The sequence below is a fragment of the Coturnix japonica genome, chromosome 9 (genome assembly GCF_001577835.2).
Source record: "Coturnix japonica isolate 7356 chromosome 9, Coturnix japonica 2.1, whole genome shotgun sequence".
Classification (NCBI taxonomy): Eukaryota; Metazoa; Chordata; class Aves; order Galliformes; family Phasianidae; genus Coturnix; species Coturnix japonica.
Genome location: NC_029524.1, coordinates 8,005,365 through 8,024,625, shown reverse-complemented (window position 1 = coordinate 8,024,625; position 19,261 = coordinate 8,005,365). Strand labels below are relative to the sequence as shown.

Here is a 19,261-nt window from a genome sequence, read left to right as displayed (position 1 = left end):
GCAATATTTATTATTTCGATCACTATTACACATTCAGTGTAAAGAATTAACCCCAGAGTAACTGACATTCTCAATCCCTATTATTGCTTACTCTGGCCTGCTTTCAATGTCGGCTAAAATTAACGAGAGAGCACTGCTAATGTTTGTAATTTATTAAATCTACTTTAAGTCAAGGTGCAGAAAGCATTCACATAATGGTGTACTACAGGATACTGTTTAAGTTTTTATGAGTCAGCACACTTCTCAGCAGTGCTGTGAATCATAATATGTGAAAGCATCTCGCATTCGAGCAAGAAGCCTGGATAACGTAGCCTGAAAAGCACTCCTATTCACTCAGCGAGTCTAGAAACAGAAATAAAGCCCAGGTGGCCTCCCAGTCCAGAGCTCAGCCCATAAAACCTCAGCCCAGTCACAGTTCTGTGGCAAGAAAAATTAAAAAAAAAAAAAAAAAAATTAAATTAAATTAAATAAATAAGACCTGGAAGTCAAATGCTACTACAGATGTTTGATTCAGTGAGAATCCAGCATAGTATAAGAAAAAAACTAGACAGAGCACAACCTGAAAGATTAAGCAAAAACTCTACTTCCAAATAACGTTTATGTTCAGAAAACACTTCACAGCTCATGTCATGAACATTAGCTCCAAATATTTGATGTGCAGTGTTTCTTCACACTGTTTGTATTCAGAGTCATCACTCAAACTACCTGTTGTTATACTGCATGTAAGAATGGAGGAGGAGCAAAAACAAGTTGAAAGATGTGGGCAAAGGGTACGAATAGCAATTTAACTATTGCAGGCATGCAATAGTTAATAGCAGCACAGTTCACAAACAGTCGCTAATTTTTTTTCCTGGAAATATCAAGCAGGACATTATATTAAAAGTAAAAAACATAAAATAATCACCCAGCACTTTAACTCAATATTTTAATGAAAAAAAGTAAACAAAGAGTACTCAAGATAGGTAGCTAACAACACAACTTCCACTCCTGAGAGTACAGTAGTGCTGTTTGGTTTCTTGTTTGTTTGTTTTTATTTAAAAGGCTACAAGGGAACAATAACACACAGAAACATGGGCATCCTACTGTATTCAGTCATTCACAGTTCCTCTCAGGTAACAGAGACTATGGAGCCAGACTCTTATCAGTGGCATTGTGTGAAAAGGCAACAGGCATGAAACAGGCACAGAGAAAGCACTCCATTTAAGCATGAATGAAAAAAAAGATCAAAGTAGGCTGCCCAGAGAAACTGCTGAATCTCCATCCTTGTAGACAGCCAAAACCCACTGTTGTGTTCCTGGGCAGCACACTGAGCTCACACTGCTCTGAGCAGGACTAGCGGACTAGACGATCTCCAGAGGGCTCTTCCAAATTCGACTATTCTGTGAATCTGTAGCTACGAGGTGTCAACAAGTCAAACCTACCCAAATTCAAGTAACTTGGCTACTCAAGCAGAGCAGAAACAAACGTCTAAAAATAAAGCATATCTGAAAGAGTGAGTTTATTGACTACAAAACTCAGGATGTAAGCACATACCACACTGGATCTTTCCTTTTCTTCAGTCAGTGCCATACTCTACAGGTGTTATCCTTGCTCCCTAGTAATAAACACATTTTGAGGAAATTGTTTAGCTGTATTGCACAACATACTCAATTTTGTTAACAACTCAATTGACCAGCTACCTGGAAAACAGAAACCAGAAGGACAACATTTTTCTGTCTATGACAGCAGGACCTACAGCAGTTTTTTTCCACTGAGATCATCCTGCATATGGATATCTGGGGGTTCAGTTCAAAGGTCCAAACAATCACAAACCCTGCTCACACTTTCCCCACACAGGGACTTTTTGTCTAAGTAACTGGAACCTGAACAGGCTGCGTTGCTGTGTAACCAGAAGGCATGCTCTCATTAAAAAAGCTTTGTATCTTCCTCATCCAGAACTCTCTCACAGCAATGAAGTACAAGAGCATGACTTAGACACTGCTCTGTGGCTACTGCTTGCCAACAGATGGTGACTTCATGCATTGGTACAATATTTTCCACATCCATATTCATTTAAGCTTCAGTTTCAAAGTAAATTATAGCTTTTTTTTTTTTTTGACTGTTTTTAAGCCATTGTTGGCAACCTACACTTGGGCATGGCCCCACAACGCTTGGCAAGCTCTGTGGTGTTTTTTTTTTTTTCCTTAGCATAACAAGATTAAAAACATGTTTCAAAACAAAGGAAAGAAAAAAGATAATTTGGGATACATTAGTTACCTGTAATGATTATATTGCCTCCGTAATTGAAAGCACAGGAGAATATCTCATCAGTGTGGCCCTCTAATATCTGAAGGCAGTGTCCAGTAGCAGCATCCCAGAGTCGAGCTGTCTTATCAGAGCTGGCTGTTAGAATACGATTGCCTTTAGGGTTGAAGCATATCTTTAAAAACAAAAAAAATAAATTAAAAAATAAAAAAAAACCCAAACCAGAAAATAATTATATTACTTAGCATGTTAACATGCCTAGAAAAGGAAGTGTATCTAGAGATTAGAAAATGAAAACAGAAGCCAGCATATAATGTAGTCGGTTTATCTGCTAAAATTAGCATCACCACTGGCAGAATTATGTTATAAGTATTGCTGCAGTTGTAATAATTTAAACATTATCAATATTCCAATGTAAAATATATGCATTTTTTGTGGAGATCTATTTTGAACAACATATGTTTCTGTAATGTCCAAACTCCTACAGAAGGCAACATATTTTTCAGTATGTTTTTATATTTTGTTAAAGATTCATTCCCTAAAGTGCATGCATTTCCAGATAATCAGATTTATACATATTTTTAGGAACTAACCAGACAATATCAGGTTTATTATATAATGCATTATTGCTTAATTATTAAGGGCAAAATACCTGTTCCCCTAAAATCAGATTTCCAGGTAATAACCATCCCAAGTGATCAAAGCTACACAGAACATCTGCAGAAACAGATTAACTTTTCAGCATGCTCCCAGATCAGCAGATTCTCACTTGCAGTGAAGAAATCACACCAGCCCTGAGGACCCTGATGGATTCCCTCTCTAACCCTCACAGCACAAACACAGCATATTTGCGTGAAAGCTAGAGAAAGGAATCCATTTGAAAGAATAATGAAAACTTGCAAGTTCTACAGGTCTTTCAGTGAAGTTCACGAGTAAACTCAAGACCAAGTGACTTTTGAAATGGCCTTTGAGCTTCCAAGTGTCTTAGGCACCATGTATGTTCCCACACACTTTGGGTTCCATTCCATATATCAGATGTGCAAAGAAATAAAAGCAGTAAAGAGCAGGAGGTCTGGTGGAAGCAAGGGATAAGGGTGAAGCTAAAGATCTCAGAAGGCAGCAGCTGTAAGATTTCACCAAGATACTCAAATGCTTGCACTCATTCTTTAACAGTATTTCTGTGTCATGGAATAAGTGCTGGCTAGGATGTTACACATAATTAAATAAGAAAAGGTACAGATCATATACAACTTACCTTTGAAATCTCACCTTCATGCCCTTCTAGTTTTGCAATGCACTTTTTTGTTTCTGCATTGTAGACTCTTCCTGATCCTGTTGTAGTAGATTAGGAGCTGTTTGTTATTGTTCTGATTATTTATTTAAATAAGAACACAGTAGTAAGACCAGAATGGCCACATCCTCAGATTTTATTTCAAAGGAAATACACAACAATCTTAACACAGTGTCTTTCAAAGATAGTGTTTGTGAAAATGGAGTATAGTTTGGCTGGAAAAGGCTGACTTCTTAATGGTTGCTGCTGTCAAACTACTAAAATATTAACATCCACATCAAGTATGGACCACCAAAGTCTAATTTCAGAATGTGCATGTACATCATATTCAGAAAGCTTTCATTTTATTTCAGATAAAGATTCTAGCTAATGAACTATTAATTATTTTTAATAAGCTACTGATTGCATTTCAGAAAACTTTTCATATTGTCTTAAGCATTAATTTAGCAACTACAACAGATGAGATCCTAATGGTGCTCCCCATCATCTGGTAACCTGTTCTTAGAAGTGCAAAGTGAAAATAATGTGTAAAGAGAATGTGGCATTATCATTATGTGAGGCTGAATACAGAAAATTATTTATGGTGATTCCTAGAAAAATTAAAAGTAAGTGTGCTGAACAGTGAACGGTTTTTGGGGAGAATTTCCAGAGTTTAAGCAAAGCTTTCTATAATGCAACAAACATAATCTGATTTATAGTTCCAAGTCGTAATACTCTGCTTTGATCAAGCAAAAACAAAGCAAAAGGACAGATGTATTTTCATAGCAGTTTCTGTCACTTCACTTACCATCAGCAGAGGCAGTTGCAATACGCTGGCCAGCATAATCAAAGCAGACATCCATTATTTCATCACTGTGACCTGTTAAGGTTGCTATATGTGTGCCAGTCATAGCATTCCACAGCTGCATAGGCAAATAAAGGCTATTTTATTTGCTTATTTTGACTAATATACTTGATAGATAGCTAGTTGGTCAATTAAGTGACATGTATAAGTACTTTCTGAGGCCTGAATGAACATATTCACATGAATTCCTGATGTAAATCAATGAAGAGTCATAGCTTTATCAGCTTAATGAAGTACTATGTATTTTGTATTTCAATGCATTGATTTCAAAGAACCTTAAAAAATACATGTCATTATTTAATTGAACTTCACTGAAATGAATAACTCAGAAGCACAGAGGTTTTGCATTCAGTTACAAGTTCTTTAAGGAATTTTATGTATTAGTTTAAAATTATACTATTTAATTTAGAAAATACAGAGTTTTATGTATCAGTAAGACAGTGTGAAAGCTTCCATAAAAAAAATAATAATAAGCAGAAAAGGATTCAAGAAATACAGCAAACATGACACAAGAGCCCAAAATGGGAGAAAAAACAGTTGTCTACCTAAACTGTTACAACATGCTCACGCTACTTAAAGAAAGCGAAGAGCATGAAGAGCAGGGGGCTTTTTTTTCCCCCCAAAAAAACATGTGCATTTTGAATTTTTGTGGCTGGGGAGGTGACTGCTCCACACTTATAAACATCTCTTTGTATGATACTCCAATAATTTATCCTGAGGAATGTCCTTCATAGTGTCCAGCTATTACACATGGCACAGTGGGCTCAGAGCTCAGAAGAAAGTCAGACATTTGATTCCTACATACTCTGAGTCACTTCTGAAGAGCTGGATTTTGGAAATGTTACAGCTGTGACTGTTTTACAGCAAGTAAAATGAGGATGCTATAAACTTGGGTGTTTGTTTTTAGATGTTGGCACAGTACATTTGTCAAACTTCTGAACACTTCCTCATCAGTATTATTTCGACTGTACGTAGATGAGAAACAGACAATCTCTCACCACTGAAACATAATCTTTTTGCAGTTTAACTCTAATAATCACAGGCATTCATTAGAAGTAATCAAAATGAAGAACTTGCTCCTAATGACCCACCAGAAGTCACATGTGATGCTTGTGACAAAAGCATTATGCGACAAAAAAATAAAAAGAGTAAGCTTCAAGGACATGAACTACAAAATAGTCCTTTTGCACACTAAAAATATAAATAAGTCATAATGGCCAAAGCTTGTCATTTAGTTTAGCCTTACTGGGTGAAATTATAAACTACACTGTTATTAACTTACAGCAAAGTGTTTTAAATAGTCTACAGTGGTTTTGTGAACAAAAACAGGGATTCACTATATTCTATATAAAAACAGACAAATTATTCAATGCATTATAATGCATAGAAGAGCTTATGTACTTGGGTGTTCAGTGCATCCTCAACTTTCTTACCATGCATGTTTTGTCCATGGATCCAGTGACAATAAGAGAACAGTCCCAGTTGAACTGAGCACTGCTGATTTCTCCTCGATGGCCTATTAAAACATGCAACATCCTGAAAAAAAGAAAAAAAAGAAAAAAAAAGAATTTATATATTTTGTGCAAATTTTGATGTATCCATATAAGTTATAACCAAGCTTACAAAGTGTTATAGGTAAGGTCTCAAATCTTCGGTATTTTAGCCATCAAGGCAATCAAATGGAGTAATGCAGCTCATTTAGTATCCCAGTACTACATATGTTCCAATTTTTCCTCATTAAAACAAAGAGGCAGTAAGGAATTAAGTGAAAGAGGCCTCCCTGCTGTTTCAAAACTACTTTAATGAGTGTATTACCAGTGAAATGTGATGACTCTTCAGTGCCAGAGATGGATTTATTCTATTCATCTAGATACAAAGCACACACATCAAGTTTTTCCACATTACTCTCCCAATATTCTACTTGAATGAACTGCAAACAGTGTATTTTCAGAACTCCAAATCACTAACTACTCAGTCTAAATCTTTAACAAAAATCCATTCAATGGAACTTAATCAGGTAATAACATGAGCTTTTACCAAGTAACAGGCAGATGACACCAAACTGAAATTTGATTTCTAAACCTCATTAATCCTAAACTTCTTGCTGCACAAGGACCAACAATACTAGTTCCATGAAATTCTTCAAACAGCTTTAGCTGAAGAGGGGTACAGTCAGCCATTATTGCTTACTATGAGTTAATGAACCCTTTAAAGCAATGAATCCCAAAAATGATTAATTGATGTGCATATTAAAGGATTAGTAAATTAGGGTTTTATCATAATGCTAATAACATCATGCCATTAATAGAAAATAGCTTCAGCTAATGGATAAACTAATGACTAGAAAAACAACTAATGAGTTTAAATAACTGAAATCTTCACATGCAAAATGAAATGGTAACTAGATTGATGAATATGCTAAATGAACAGGTCATAAAGCAAATCTCCTGAGCAACTGAATTCTCTACTTTTTTTGACAACAAAAACTCAATTATACTCATGTTGTTTTATTGAAGGACTCTTTTTAAAAATGTGAAGCCTGTATTGTACAGACCTTTGCACGGCAAAACCAAAAATCAGAGATCAGCAAAATTCAGGATTTTGTAAACATGTTATTTGGCCAGCAAAACTGCTGTTACCAGAATGGCTAATATCCAAAATACTTAATCACAAAAAGGTTTGAAACAACTTTGATTTCCAAATCTTGAAAAGACAATCCATGGCTTAAGTGTAAATCTCCAGTGAATAAGCAGAATAAATAGCACAGAACCCATGATCTATCAGATTTTGCATTAAGAAGAACCCAGAAAACAGACTAGAAATACCAAGTAAAATATTCCATTTAAATAAAAATGCATAAGGGTTTTCTCCAAGATACCACTATAAACACACTTTCCTTTTATTTACTAATTTCAGAGATATTTCCCTTGTATTCACAAAGAAAACACCAAAATATTATACCTCTAAAAACATAATATTTATCTTCATAAATTACCTCATCAATTATCAGGGCAATCATTTTATTATTCTGCTTACAATGAGTTTTCAGTTGAAAAAATAGGAGGATTTATCAGGATAGTACAAGAAGCTCATATTTAGCCATTTAATTATTATTTGTCGGCATTACAATCAAGACATTTTGTTCTCTACAGTGAGTGGGATCAAATTTTCTCTTCTTCATAACTATATACTGACATGCAGGAGTGTGAGGAGGAAAGTGGACCATCTGTTATTTAAAGTTAATGTGGCTAGACAAATTTTCCATGAAATACCATAACTTTTAACAGTCCGTTCATCTAGATATTCTAGACACCTACAAAACCACAAGCATTCACACTGATGAATTATTTTGCTGTATGGAGCATCCACCAGGAACAAACCTATGATCTACCCATTGAGTCTGCCTTCTCGGTGCTCATGCATCTAAGCCTGTTGCAAAAATAAGAGAGTACTTCTTTCTAGAAGAACACAGGGAACTGGGTAAAAAAAATGAAAAGATCAAGTAATACATACTCTAAAAAAGGCAAAAATACACAGTCTGTAATTTGTATCTCAATGTTTTCTCTCTCATTTATCATTTTACATTGGATATTTTAATGAAATTTATTAGTACTTTAGTACCTGCCGGTGACAACATCCCACACTCCTACTGTGCAGTCAAAGGAGCCGGTGATAATTCTGTCTCCAGTGGTGTTAAAAGACAGTGCAACAATTTCTGCTGAGTGCCCCTAAAAGAATGTAAAAAAGGGAGTTTGGGAATGCAAATACCGTTTTTCTATTAACTGAGTTCAACATGTAATTTTTTTCAGCACCACAGTTCTTCTTCACCACTTCAAAATATTATTTACTGTCTTGCCCAATATATCACAGTTTTAACATAAAGATCTACTGGACTGTGAAAGAGTCAATAACCCAACACCTGAAAAAAAAAGAATCAGGCACACTGCTTAAGCAGAGAGCAATTGCTGGTGGTAGGTGAGAAAGCAGAAAAATGATTAATATTTTCCATATTTGATTTAAGGAGAATCACATTTGTTCACCAATGCATAATGAAATCAGATGATTCATTTACAGTAAACTACAGTACGGCCTGTCTCTGGTCTCAGTGGAGAGGCTTGGGAAAATGAGCACAAGTGTATTTATACACTTGTACATTCACATTACCTATTACTTAGGATTTATTCAAGAAAAATTGGAAACCATGCCAGCCAATAAGAACAAGTAGAATCCTATCAAGCCACATGAAGCAAAAAAGAAATCATCATCTACTGGTAACTGAATAGTTTTCCTCTGCTTGTAGAGAGAAAATACATCACAATGTACAGGTAATTGGATACCTTTCTCCTGCTGATGTTTACAGGAAGATAATCTCTGCAGATGCAGCCTCTGACATTGATTTTTTTCTTAAAGTTATTTTATGTTAATTCAGAGGAGGTGATCAATTACAGTATAGCATCATTTTAATGAGCAGTGGAAGGCATTCTATCCTATAACAATAATGTCACTGAAATGAGAATATCTGTCCTTTGATAAATAGGACTCCTTACAAAACACCATATTCTTATCATTCTCTTTGAGTTTTCCTAATGTTTTTTAAACATGGTCACTATGGGACTACTTGGTAACAAGTTCCCTGGAAGTTTTGAAACTGTAGCAATATTGTGTAAGACAGAAAACTAAGAAAGCAGGAACAATTTTAAAAACCATAAAGAATGAAAACATACTCTTAAAGTAAATACTATTTCTCCTTTCTCTATATCCCATAATTTGGCAGTGGTATCCATGCTTCCAGTTGCCACCAACGTGCTTTGGAGATTAAACGACAAGCATACCTATAGCAAGAAACATTGAAGAGAAAAAAAGTGGGAAAAAGGCAAGCAGATAATTTACTACATTTTCTCAAAAGAAAGTCACAGTATTTCTAAACAGGAAAAACATCTGAACTAATTTAATAGTTTATGACTTACAGAAAAATTATAAGACTCTTCTGACAGTTCATTTGGAGCTCAACAAATCCTTACTCCAAATCTACTGGACTCACAGAGACACAGAACCCAAAGACACGTATGGAAACCAAGGAATAAGAAATATCCTTCCACACTCACTATTTCTGCAGAATGTCCTCTGAAAGTATGATAACATATTCCTGTTTCAGTACTCCACAGTTTGCAGGTTTTATCAAAAGATCCAGTGGCAATCTTGTCACTAAATGAAAAAGCACTGTTTTTATTTAGAAGAAAAATATCTGACTTCAGAGACTCACAGTAGAATTCACAGCAACAACATCTGCTCTTCAAGGCATAAAAGTATATTTTTTCAAACTCTTGCATAAGCTTTAATTTACCAATAGTTTCTATTCATTAAATAGCAACTGCTCTTGTATAGATTTGCAAAGCAGAAAGTGGCAGCTGGGATCTTCTCTGCCTCTGCTCATGTAAACATAATGAAGGGCAACTGCCACCACTTCAGCCAGCAGCCATTCCTTCTGTTCAGCTCAACATGAGACAGAGGTGAATCTGGAGTTCCTTGCAAGAAGCTGCATGAAAGGCTTTATGATCTTGCACACATTCTGCCATACTATAAGATCCTAGAGCAGGATTTCATAAAGAGAAGTTTCATTAAGGAGAAAAATAACAGCTAACTTATAAGTAACACTAGCAATGAAGTTACTGGCTGCAATTCCAGAAGTATTTAATAGCTACCTCATTCCATCTAAGAGGGTTTGTTTGTTTTTGCACTGTTAGAATCTGCTTTTTATAAGTAGAAAAAGGGGTAAGCTCTGCTCCCACTTAAGTTAGTGAAAGAGCTGTGAGTAATTGCAGCTAAAATTGCACTGAAGTGAGGTGCCAAAAAAACATGTAGCAAGGGGATGGTATTGAAGCTTAAGAAAAAAAAAAAGTTGTTACTTTAATTGAAATATTAATTTAAATGTAGCTCAAGGATTCCCTCAGGATATATCACTTCTATGTTAAGGTCTGATTTTTGAACAGGTTTTTGTCATACATTAGTTCACGTGAACTGTAGAAAACAATTTGAAGAATTACTCTTTTATATTTAAAAATAATAATAATAATCAGAATATAAAGACATTGACAATGAATTCAGCGTTCAATACAGTCTTTTCATTCAAAAGGAAATGATGTTCCAAATAGTTTTTAACATTAATTCCTAATGCTAACTTAGTACAGTTTAACAGGTAAATAGGATATTTGACAGTGAAAGTAGTTATGGTGATTCAGTGTAAAAACAGGAAATAATTTGTCTCGTTTTGAAAAGAAGCAAAATTCTTTACTTATACAGAACCTCCCTAATGCAGAAAATGACAACAAAACGTCAGTAAATAAAGTAACTCCCTTCATCTAACAGGTGACAATTCTGAGCTAAGGCAAACAGAAACTGTAGAAATGCATGTGCACATTTGACATCCATAGAGCGACACCGTGTGGATTTTATAAAAATTACCAATCTCTGGCACATTGATATCATGTCTTAAATCATAATGAATGCTTTACATGCATGCAGTACAAAAAAAGTGGAGGTATCCAGTTTTGTTAAAATTCTGTTTTCCTTAATTGAAGTAACAAAAGCTTTGAATTCCTAAAATACGCTTGAAGCAGAATGCGCTTAAATGTATCTCAGATACAAACGACATACAGTGTCATCCTATGGTGATTAGCTGCAGTTGAACTTTTCCAGCTTAGAGTTGGAACCGTCTGAGACAGTCTATTTTATACTAGCAATTATGATTTATCTTAGAGAAAACGTATTTACCCATAGGGATTATTAAAAGCTATCGCATAAACAACATTTTTGTGTCCCTCTAGTGTATGCAGCTCTTCTCCTGATGCAGTATCCCATACTTTGCAGGTTCTGTCGTAGCTTCCTGTGATAAAGCTAAAACAAAGAGAGATGTATTGACTGTGAATACCATACCATTCCTGTACTCACCCAAATAAGTAACTTCCATACACTTACATTATCTTTATATCAGACTCTGAATCTCTTCATTCTTTCCAAAACACTGATTAATGACCACAGAGGCTCTTTTTCTTTCTTTCTAATATTTAAAAAAACCCCACTTGTTTAAAATCTTTAGTGTATTTCAATTAAAGCACAAGTTGTTGCTTTCCAATTTTCAAAACACAAATGAAAAACCAATAGCAATAGGCTCTCAGTGAAATCAGTCATGATAGAACTCCATTAACAGTGAAAGTCCAAAACGAGTTTAAGCCAATGACTTTCTGAGCTTTTAGTGATACTTGCTCTGCTGCCATAAAAGTCCTTTTTTTGTGAAATACAGCAATCATCAATAAACTGTTTTATTGGAAAAAGACATAACCAAATCTCACCCACTCTATTTTGGCATCTCCCATTGGTTCTTCAATGGAAGATGAAAATCTAAACCCCCAATCACACCTGAAGTTGTTTATAAAAAAGCAAAAATATGTGAGCGCTGATTTTCACTTGCAATTTAATTTACACATACAAGACTTCAATTAAGTATTGCATGTTTAGAATTTGAAAAGAACTTACCGGGAACCAGATTTGTTGAATGCTACGTTTGTCAGTGGCAATATATGTGCCCTAAGTACCTGAAATAGAAGGGGAAGAGTGCAAGATTAAAATATATCAAATGCCTTCTAAAAGCAAATAAAAAAAATTAAATTCCTCAAAAACATGCAATAGTTCAGTATTTTCTCCTCCTCCTGCCAGATTAGCAATTACATCTGCAATATATCAACCCCTGACCAAAACAAAAAGCAAAACAAAAAAAACTCATGCCTCAGCAGATTACTGCTGCAGATATTACATGGTATTGATTTCACATTCTTATTTCACTTGAATGAACTGCCTTTTCCCAGTGTTTACTTCTCCTCTGCTTTCCCTGAGACCAGTGAAATGGCCCTAGGCTGTATCTGAAAGGCCAAAAAAAAAAAAAAAGCCTGGTGACATTATTGATGGAAAAAAAAATATGACAATTAAGCCTTAGCTAGTAAAACAACAGAACCAGATGAACTGAGTATTTTTAAATGTGTGCATCATATATAGGATGCTTTCGGCTATTACATGATTTTGTTTGTAAAAACAGGAAGAACAAAAACAGACTGCAGCTCTATCTTATTAGGTCATGACAAAAAAGCATATAGAACTGTAACAAAGTTACTTATCCAAACAAAATTCAAAGAAGGGACTTAAAATAAATTTCTGCCTCCTTGGTTTAGGTTACAGAGTCTATGTTGTTTCAAAGACCCTTTAATCAGACAACTACATGTGCTTTGTATAAATTACCTTGTACCTACAGTAACAGACAAAAGTCTACTAAGCATATATAAAAATTGAGTCAGGTAAAAGTCAGTGCATCACAATACTTTGAAAATGACAACAAAGGAACATTTGACTGACCTAACTACTGACTAACATGCAGCATTTGGTTTACATTTGAACAACTTAAGCTTATTACAAGCCTAAATCTGAAGAGTAATAGTATAATAACACAGGAAATCAGCATCTGCTGACAGTGAAGGAGTGTCAAAAATACAGCAGTGGTCCACTAGGTCTTCTCTGCAGCATCACGAATGAAGAAGAAATTATTTATGAGCACTGCTACTTAATCAGCAAAGGAAGGTCAAAGATGTTCAAGTCAGAAGAGTAGGAACTGATGGAAGGGAAACAACAGTGACCAGGTAAAGGAGAGAGAGAGGAACAGAAAAGGTAGACTTATGATTAATTTCAGATCACAGAATTAATGCTATTCTTTCAGCTTCCAGTGCTGTAGTAGCTTCAGTCACAGAACACCAAGCCTGCAAGAACTGCTTGTGCAAATGATATAATAACCAAACCCTGTGGCAGTATTAAAAACATACCTCAGTTCTGCAAGTTACAGACTGTTGCAGCAGTCCCTAAGATACATGCCTATCAGTATGGCATGCCATTGCTACCCAGCAGTTTCAAATCTGAGAGCTTGTTACAATGGCTTGCTTCTCTGTGGGGTTCCTAACACAACACTGTCACCACAATTACTGGAAACAGCAAAAGGATGGGTTTACATCAGTGCCTATCTGCTCTCTTAAGATTATGTTCTCGTGAAACAGGAAAAAAATATTTATTTCCAGACAATGGAAACACTGAACATTGTTTTGGGGAAAAATAAAAAATAGAAAGTCTTGCTCAACCTGATCTCCTGTATCAGTATTTCAGAATAGTTTGAAACTTGCATTTCATATACATGCACGTAAAAGTATGTACTTCTAGTTACTTGAGAGAAAGCATTAAGCCAGGACTGATTGGATTTCCCTGCTTGGAGTATTTCCAAATTGATCAAACACGGTGCTACCCACAACAAACAAGTACACTATTTACTCTGAAATTTGGATGTGCAATTGAGAATTGGTCAGTCTCTGCGACGAGCAAAAAAATTTAAAAGACTGTGAAAATTAAGTCATTATTAGCACAGCTGAGGGCATACCTTAAGCACAAGGAAGACTTTTTAAATTTAAGATTACATGTTATACATACAAAGCTCTGTTTTCAAGGTTAAATGTACAGATCTTTTGTATTATTCACTCAGATGTGAACTTCTGGTCAGGAGAACTGAAATTATAATATATGATACATATACAGCAGCATTGCAAGTTCTCCCTTCTCTCTCTTATGTTTAGCAACATAACAAGCAATACTGACCAGCAATTTTTAACAGCCAGACATTGCCATCTGCTGACACAATAAAGACAGAACACTTAATTATTTCTGATTGCAACATGCAGCCTCTGGAAGTAATTTTATATTACTTTGCACAGTTAAATACAGTTACTTTTACTGTCTCCTGACAGACTAAATCCTGGATTTGAAGACCCAAAAGGTCTCTCTAATCTCTCTAAAGCTCTTAAAAAGCTTCCCTATTTAAAATAAATCTACAAAATGCTGTCTGTAAGCTGAAGATCAAAACATCAGTATTCAAATCTTTACAACCTAAAAAGAATTCCATTTAGCACAAAACAGCATGAATACAGCAACGATGATTCCCTTACTCAAAGAAAAGAAATGTGAATGGGGAGTAACGTAAAAGATGCAAATTCCTTAAGCAATGTTTTGATGGGCCTCAGGCCCAATGCAGACGTGATGTTTGGAAGGCTTAGCGTATAATTCCCCTAAAATTTTCTCATAGAAATGATCTGCTGAATAAATTATTGTTTTTAAGATCAACAATATTGAATACATGACTAACATTACATTTTCCATTAGCTTTCCAAGTACAAAAGATCAAACAACTCTTTTATTATCATTATTTCATGTGTTATTCCAGTCCTATAGACATGATTCACTGAATAAAGCTCGTATGAACCCTAACCTTCTAACCTGTTATTTTAACCAGTTTGTTGGCTCATCTCTTGGCTGGCAGAAAGTAATGACATCTGTTAGACATAACTGTATGTACCTGAATGCTTAAAATTAATATAAAGTTCCACAAAATGAAGAACAGGAACACAATTCTATACAAATCTTCAGGGGCTTTCCCAGCAGCTAATCATCTGGATTCTACTTACTGGCTTTGTTTAAACATAACTATGGGTGTTGCTTGTCACAGAGTCACTTGAAAAGGAAGGTAATTACTTGTCTCACACTCTCATACATAAGACTGTGTAAATAGTGAGTTGGAATAGTTATACCTGTGGCCTTCTGGGGGAATTCCTGGCAGGCACAACCAGGACAGATTCAGTCTCTCTAAACAGTAGAGAGGTGACCAAAAAGACACAAGAAATTAGTCATAAAATCCAAATTTTTGCTCACAGGTACAACCTACAGCTGTAAAAACATAATCACAACATTTCAATTGAAACACTCAAAATCTCCAGTGTCATTTTAAAGATGTTTCTAACCTTAAAAAGATAGAATTTGTGGTCCTCTTGTTCCCCTAGTTTCTCTTGCAGTCTTTGTATTAAATGTATGACGTGTTCCTTGCAAGAAGCTGTGATGAGAGGTTCTTCTTTTTGAATTTCTTCTACTAAGGCAATGACATCTGTACTAGTTATGAAGAAAAAGAAAAGCACGTTTCATTTCCCAGTAATAATTATAAATACAAGTATAGTATTTCTTCCAGAGAAGCTAAAACAAAGAATTAAACAATACACATTTATTTCACTATGTAATGGCTTATAGAAATATGAATTAATCCTTGATTTCTTTACCTCTGTATAGTTGGAACAATACAAGTATAGCTGTAAATAGATAGCCAGAGGATACGTAAGGAAAAAACTCACCAACACTGAGGCCTTCAGTCAAGATAGGTTCTTGCCAATGCTGAAGCCACAAGAACTTCACAAAGGAGCAATCTCCAGAAAGAGATACTACCTTAGTGGTGGTCAGCCCTTAAATGGGATCTAGTAGAGGTGGAGTCAAACTCCACTCCTTCCAGGAGCACAGCTAAATTACCTTCACCTGTGCTCCTGCATATGACTCATCACTTGCCTTAGATGGTTAATCAGAGGTTCAGGCTGTAATCAACAGTTTCCCTTACAGCCTCTATCCCTCTTTAGTAAAGCATTTCATCAAGATTTAATGTTTAAACATTTTAGCTTGGTAAGAGGGTCAGACATGGGAGGCGTGCATCCAGAGCTGACAGTTTGGGAATACATACTTAACATGAAGTGGAGTTTCATAAATTCCCAGTGAATTACCCACAAAGTAGCAATGTTGGAAGCCAGCAAAAAAAGTTCTATGAAAAACTCCACTGGATATGACATGGAAGCCCATGAATTATCCCATAACATTCAGCTGTACAAATACTTGATGTGGGTGAATGAAAGAGGCAGCCTTCCCTCAGTAGTGTCAACTGAGAGGACAATGGTCATACACAAAACAAAACCAAACAGAGCAGGAAATTCAGTGTTCATCCAACTCCCTCTCCCCCAAGGACAAACAAACAAAAGACAGTAACCTTTTTTTGACATGGTGGTACTCAAACAACAGGACAAGTTTCCTATAGATGTAGAGGAGTCTCTGCCTATGGGGATGTTCAAAATCCAACTGCAGAGAGTCACGTTCAACCTGCTCTAGTTGCCTGTACTTTTTATGTTCCAGATTTAAGGTCCAAATCAACCTAAACAATGCTCTGATCCTGTGACATACTACATTCTGTAACTGACTGCACAGCATGGTCAGTCATGCTGGTGCATGAGTTATACGTAGCAGTATTAAAGCAATTTCAGTGCAAAAACTTCTTAAGTCAACATTATCAGTGCAACAAACATCTTATTCCTCACAGGGAAGACATCAGAGTTTCTGACTGGCGCCTTCCAACTGCCCAAAAGTCAGAGCTACATGTTATCAAAGACTGTCCCTTCCACAGTAAGCCTCATTTCCTTCCTCATTAAGTGATCTCTGTCTTTTATCTTACTTAAGGATATCCTATTAAACTTATATCTAAACTTTAATGCTCTACATTTTTTATTTTTCAGTGTGGCCTGTCCTTCACCTTTATGTACATCACGGTCCTGAAACTTCTTTCATCACTTGCAGAAGATTAGACCACCAGATTCTTTGAATCTTTGGATTCAAAGAACCCAAGAGCAATTAGGATCCTACCAAAAGAAACAGAAAATTTCCATTCCCTCTGCTTTCAATACAAGACTCTTAATTTCTCCACACAAACACAAGAGAGCAAATTACCTGCCTTACACTACTTTGCTTATGGTTGTTATGAGGATTAATGAACCAACAGGAGAGCTCTGAACTGACATCCCATTGGTTCCAGTGATTTCAATAGAGATCATGTAAAGCACTGTATGGGGAACCGAGTCAGAATAACCTTTTGAAAACATTCTGAAGTCACATTACAAGACCAAACTGTTGCTCACTGCAGCATTACAAAGTAAAGCACTGTAAAACTCATTGTCTCTGATGGGTTTGTAAAGGCATCTTGATAACTAGCATTCTGTGAGAAGTACAAGAGGCTCCAACTTTGAACGGTAACACAAAGCAGGATGGAATGCAAGATTTTCTATTTGAAGTGCTAGGAAAATGATTTGACTGTGCATTTTCTTGTCTGCGCGTGTGTTTTAGTGAAAAAAAAAGACATTGTTGGCTTCAATTATGTTCAGTGCAGTCAAACAGAGTTATACGCGAATGGCAATCGAACGGCAAACAGCTCCGCTTTCTGAAACAAGTACTTACTGAGGACTAAGATCAAGTAGATCTATAGATCTGGTCTTCAGCTCACTATCTTCTACATATTCCAGGATAATTCCTTATTAAGAAAAACAAATAAATAAATAAATAAATGATAAGCGTGTCTTAATTAGACGACGTGGATTCCACAACTCACACAACCACCCCCCACCCCACGAGCCCCGGCCCCGCACCCGGTGGGAAGTATCGCAGCAGCAGCCGCTTCGGCCCCATCGCCGCCGCCTGCGGATCGATGCCACGGCAACGGCCAAACACAGCCTGCGCGCATGCACCGCCGGCTGCCACCCCCCGGCCGGTGCTGGGTACCGCTGCGTGCCGAGCGGGAGGCTTCGGGTCGGTTTGCTGCTGTCTGCACGCTCAGATATCCATGGTCGCCCCCCAGGCCTGCACGAGGCCCGGCAGGCTACGTGCAACGAGTTAAACAGCAAACTAGTTCTCATTGCATGGGTCTCGTAGCACGTTGCAATGATGGGGCCACCTGGAGGTTCGTGGTGTTTATCTGTACGTGACTTCTGCAGTGCAGCCGTGGGTCTCCCCGCAGGCTGGCTTTGAAGGCAGCCCTTTGGTCTTGGGAAGGCAGGAAATGGGACACAATGGCAATTCCAGGTTCGCTGTGCGACATGACTGGGGGTTTGGTTTGATCTTTTGTCTTTATTTGTACGTGGAAGATCAGTTAAGTCAGATGGGAAATATTTTTATTGAAAGCAGTTCATCTAAACAATCTTCCAACAGAACTGGATCAGAACAGTCCTGTTCAAACATAACTTGGTGGCCTTTTGAATTTGTGTGCCACGATACTTATCTGCCCTGATTATAATGTCTGAATATCAATATTTGTCTTCAACATAAGCGATGCTAACAATGAACATGGACACGCTTCCTACATTAACTCCCTCCTCTCCATTCCTCATAAACACAGTCATGCAGCCTATCTGGTACCTCCAGTATTAGCTAACACCAACTAAAATCATTAAATCATAGACCATCCCAAGTTAGAAGAGACCTGTAAGGATCGCTGAGTCCAGCTCCTGGCTCCATACAGGACCACGCAAAAAATCAGAGCCATATGTCTGGGAGCATTGTCCAGATGCTTCTTGAACTCTGCCAAGCTCAGGGCTGTGCCCACTTCCCTGGTTGTCCCAGTGCCTGACCACCCTTTGGGTGAAGAACCTTTTCCTGATGTCCAACCTGACCCTCTCCTGTCACAGCTTCATACCATTCCTTCAAGTTCTATTTCTGATCACTAAACAGAGATCAGAGCCTGCCCCTTTGCTTCTCCTCAACTAGAATTGTCATGTTTGCATTTTTAGTCTAATTTAAGGGCTTTGAACTTTTATACAACAAAAATGAGGAGCACCTGCTATTTGAATTTAATATATATTATATGCATCTTTTCAGTCCTGCATTTCAGGATGATATTTACATCAATTGCTATGACATTCTCAAGAAATATCTTTTTTTCAAGATTTTGTGTATCATTTACCACGAGCTTTTTTCTTTTTTTTCCCCCATTTTTCATAAGACTCAGGAAGGACAAATACAGCCCAGCCTGTGCAGGGGTGAGGGAAGTGGAATGGCCGCTGAGCCCCATGACATCAGCACCTGGTGGCTCAGCACATTCTCACCTCGCCTTCTCCCTTCAAATCTCCATCCAAGAACATGCCTCACAGCTCGGCACCACCCAGAGGTAGCAAGCA

General features: G+C 36.8%; 1 protein-coding gene across 3 annotated transcripts; it reads right to left on the bottom strand.

The window, feature by feature from the left end:
* Nucleotides 1-137: 137 nt before the first annotated feature.
* DAW1 (dynein assembly factor with WD repeats 1) lies at nucleotides 138-17,851 on the bottom strand. 3 transcript variants are annotated; one of them, XM_032446698.1, is made up of 14 exons: nucleotides 17,738-17,851; nucleotides 17,550-17,622; nucleotides 15,257-15,401; nucleotides 11,913-11,971; nucleotides 11,151-11,273; nucleotides 9,485-9,584; nucleotides 9,104-9,211; nucleotides 8,001-8,107; nucleotides 5,813-5,915; nucleotides 4,323-4,437; nucleotides 3,500-3,576; nucleotides 2,257-2,419; nucleotides 1,534-1,594; nucleotides 138-417 (listed from the first exon to the last, which is right to left on the bottom strand). In XM_032446698.1, exons 1-13 carry the CDS (start codon nucleotides 17,775-17,777, stop codon nucleotides 1,560-1,562), a joined length of 1,248 nt encoding a protein of 415 aa, XP_032302589.1. In that variant the 5' UTR covers nucleotides 17,778-17,851; the 3' UTR covers nucleotides 138-417; nucleotides 1,534-1,559. The 3 variants fall into 3 exon arrangements, with proteins under 3 accessions (XP_032302589.1, XP_015726892.1, XP_015726891.1); XM_015871406.2 differs by lacking the exon at nucleotides 138-417 and adding an exon at nucleotides 912-1,393; XM_015871405.2 differs by lacking the exon at nucleotides 138-417 and having other exon boundaries at nucleotides 912-1,594.
* Nucleotides 17,852-19,261: the final 1,410 nt, after the last annotated feature.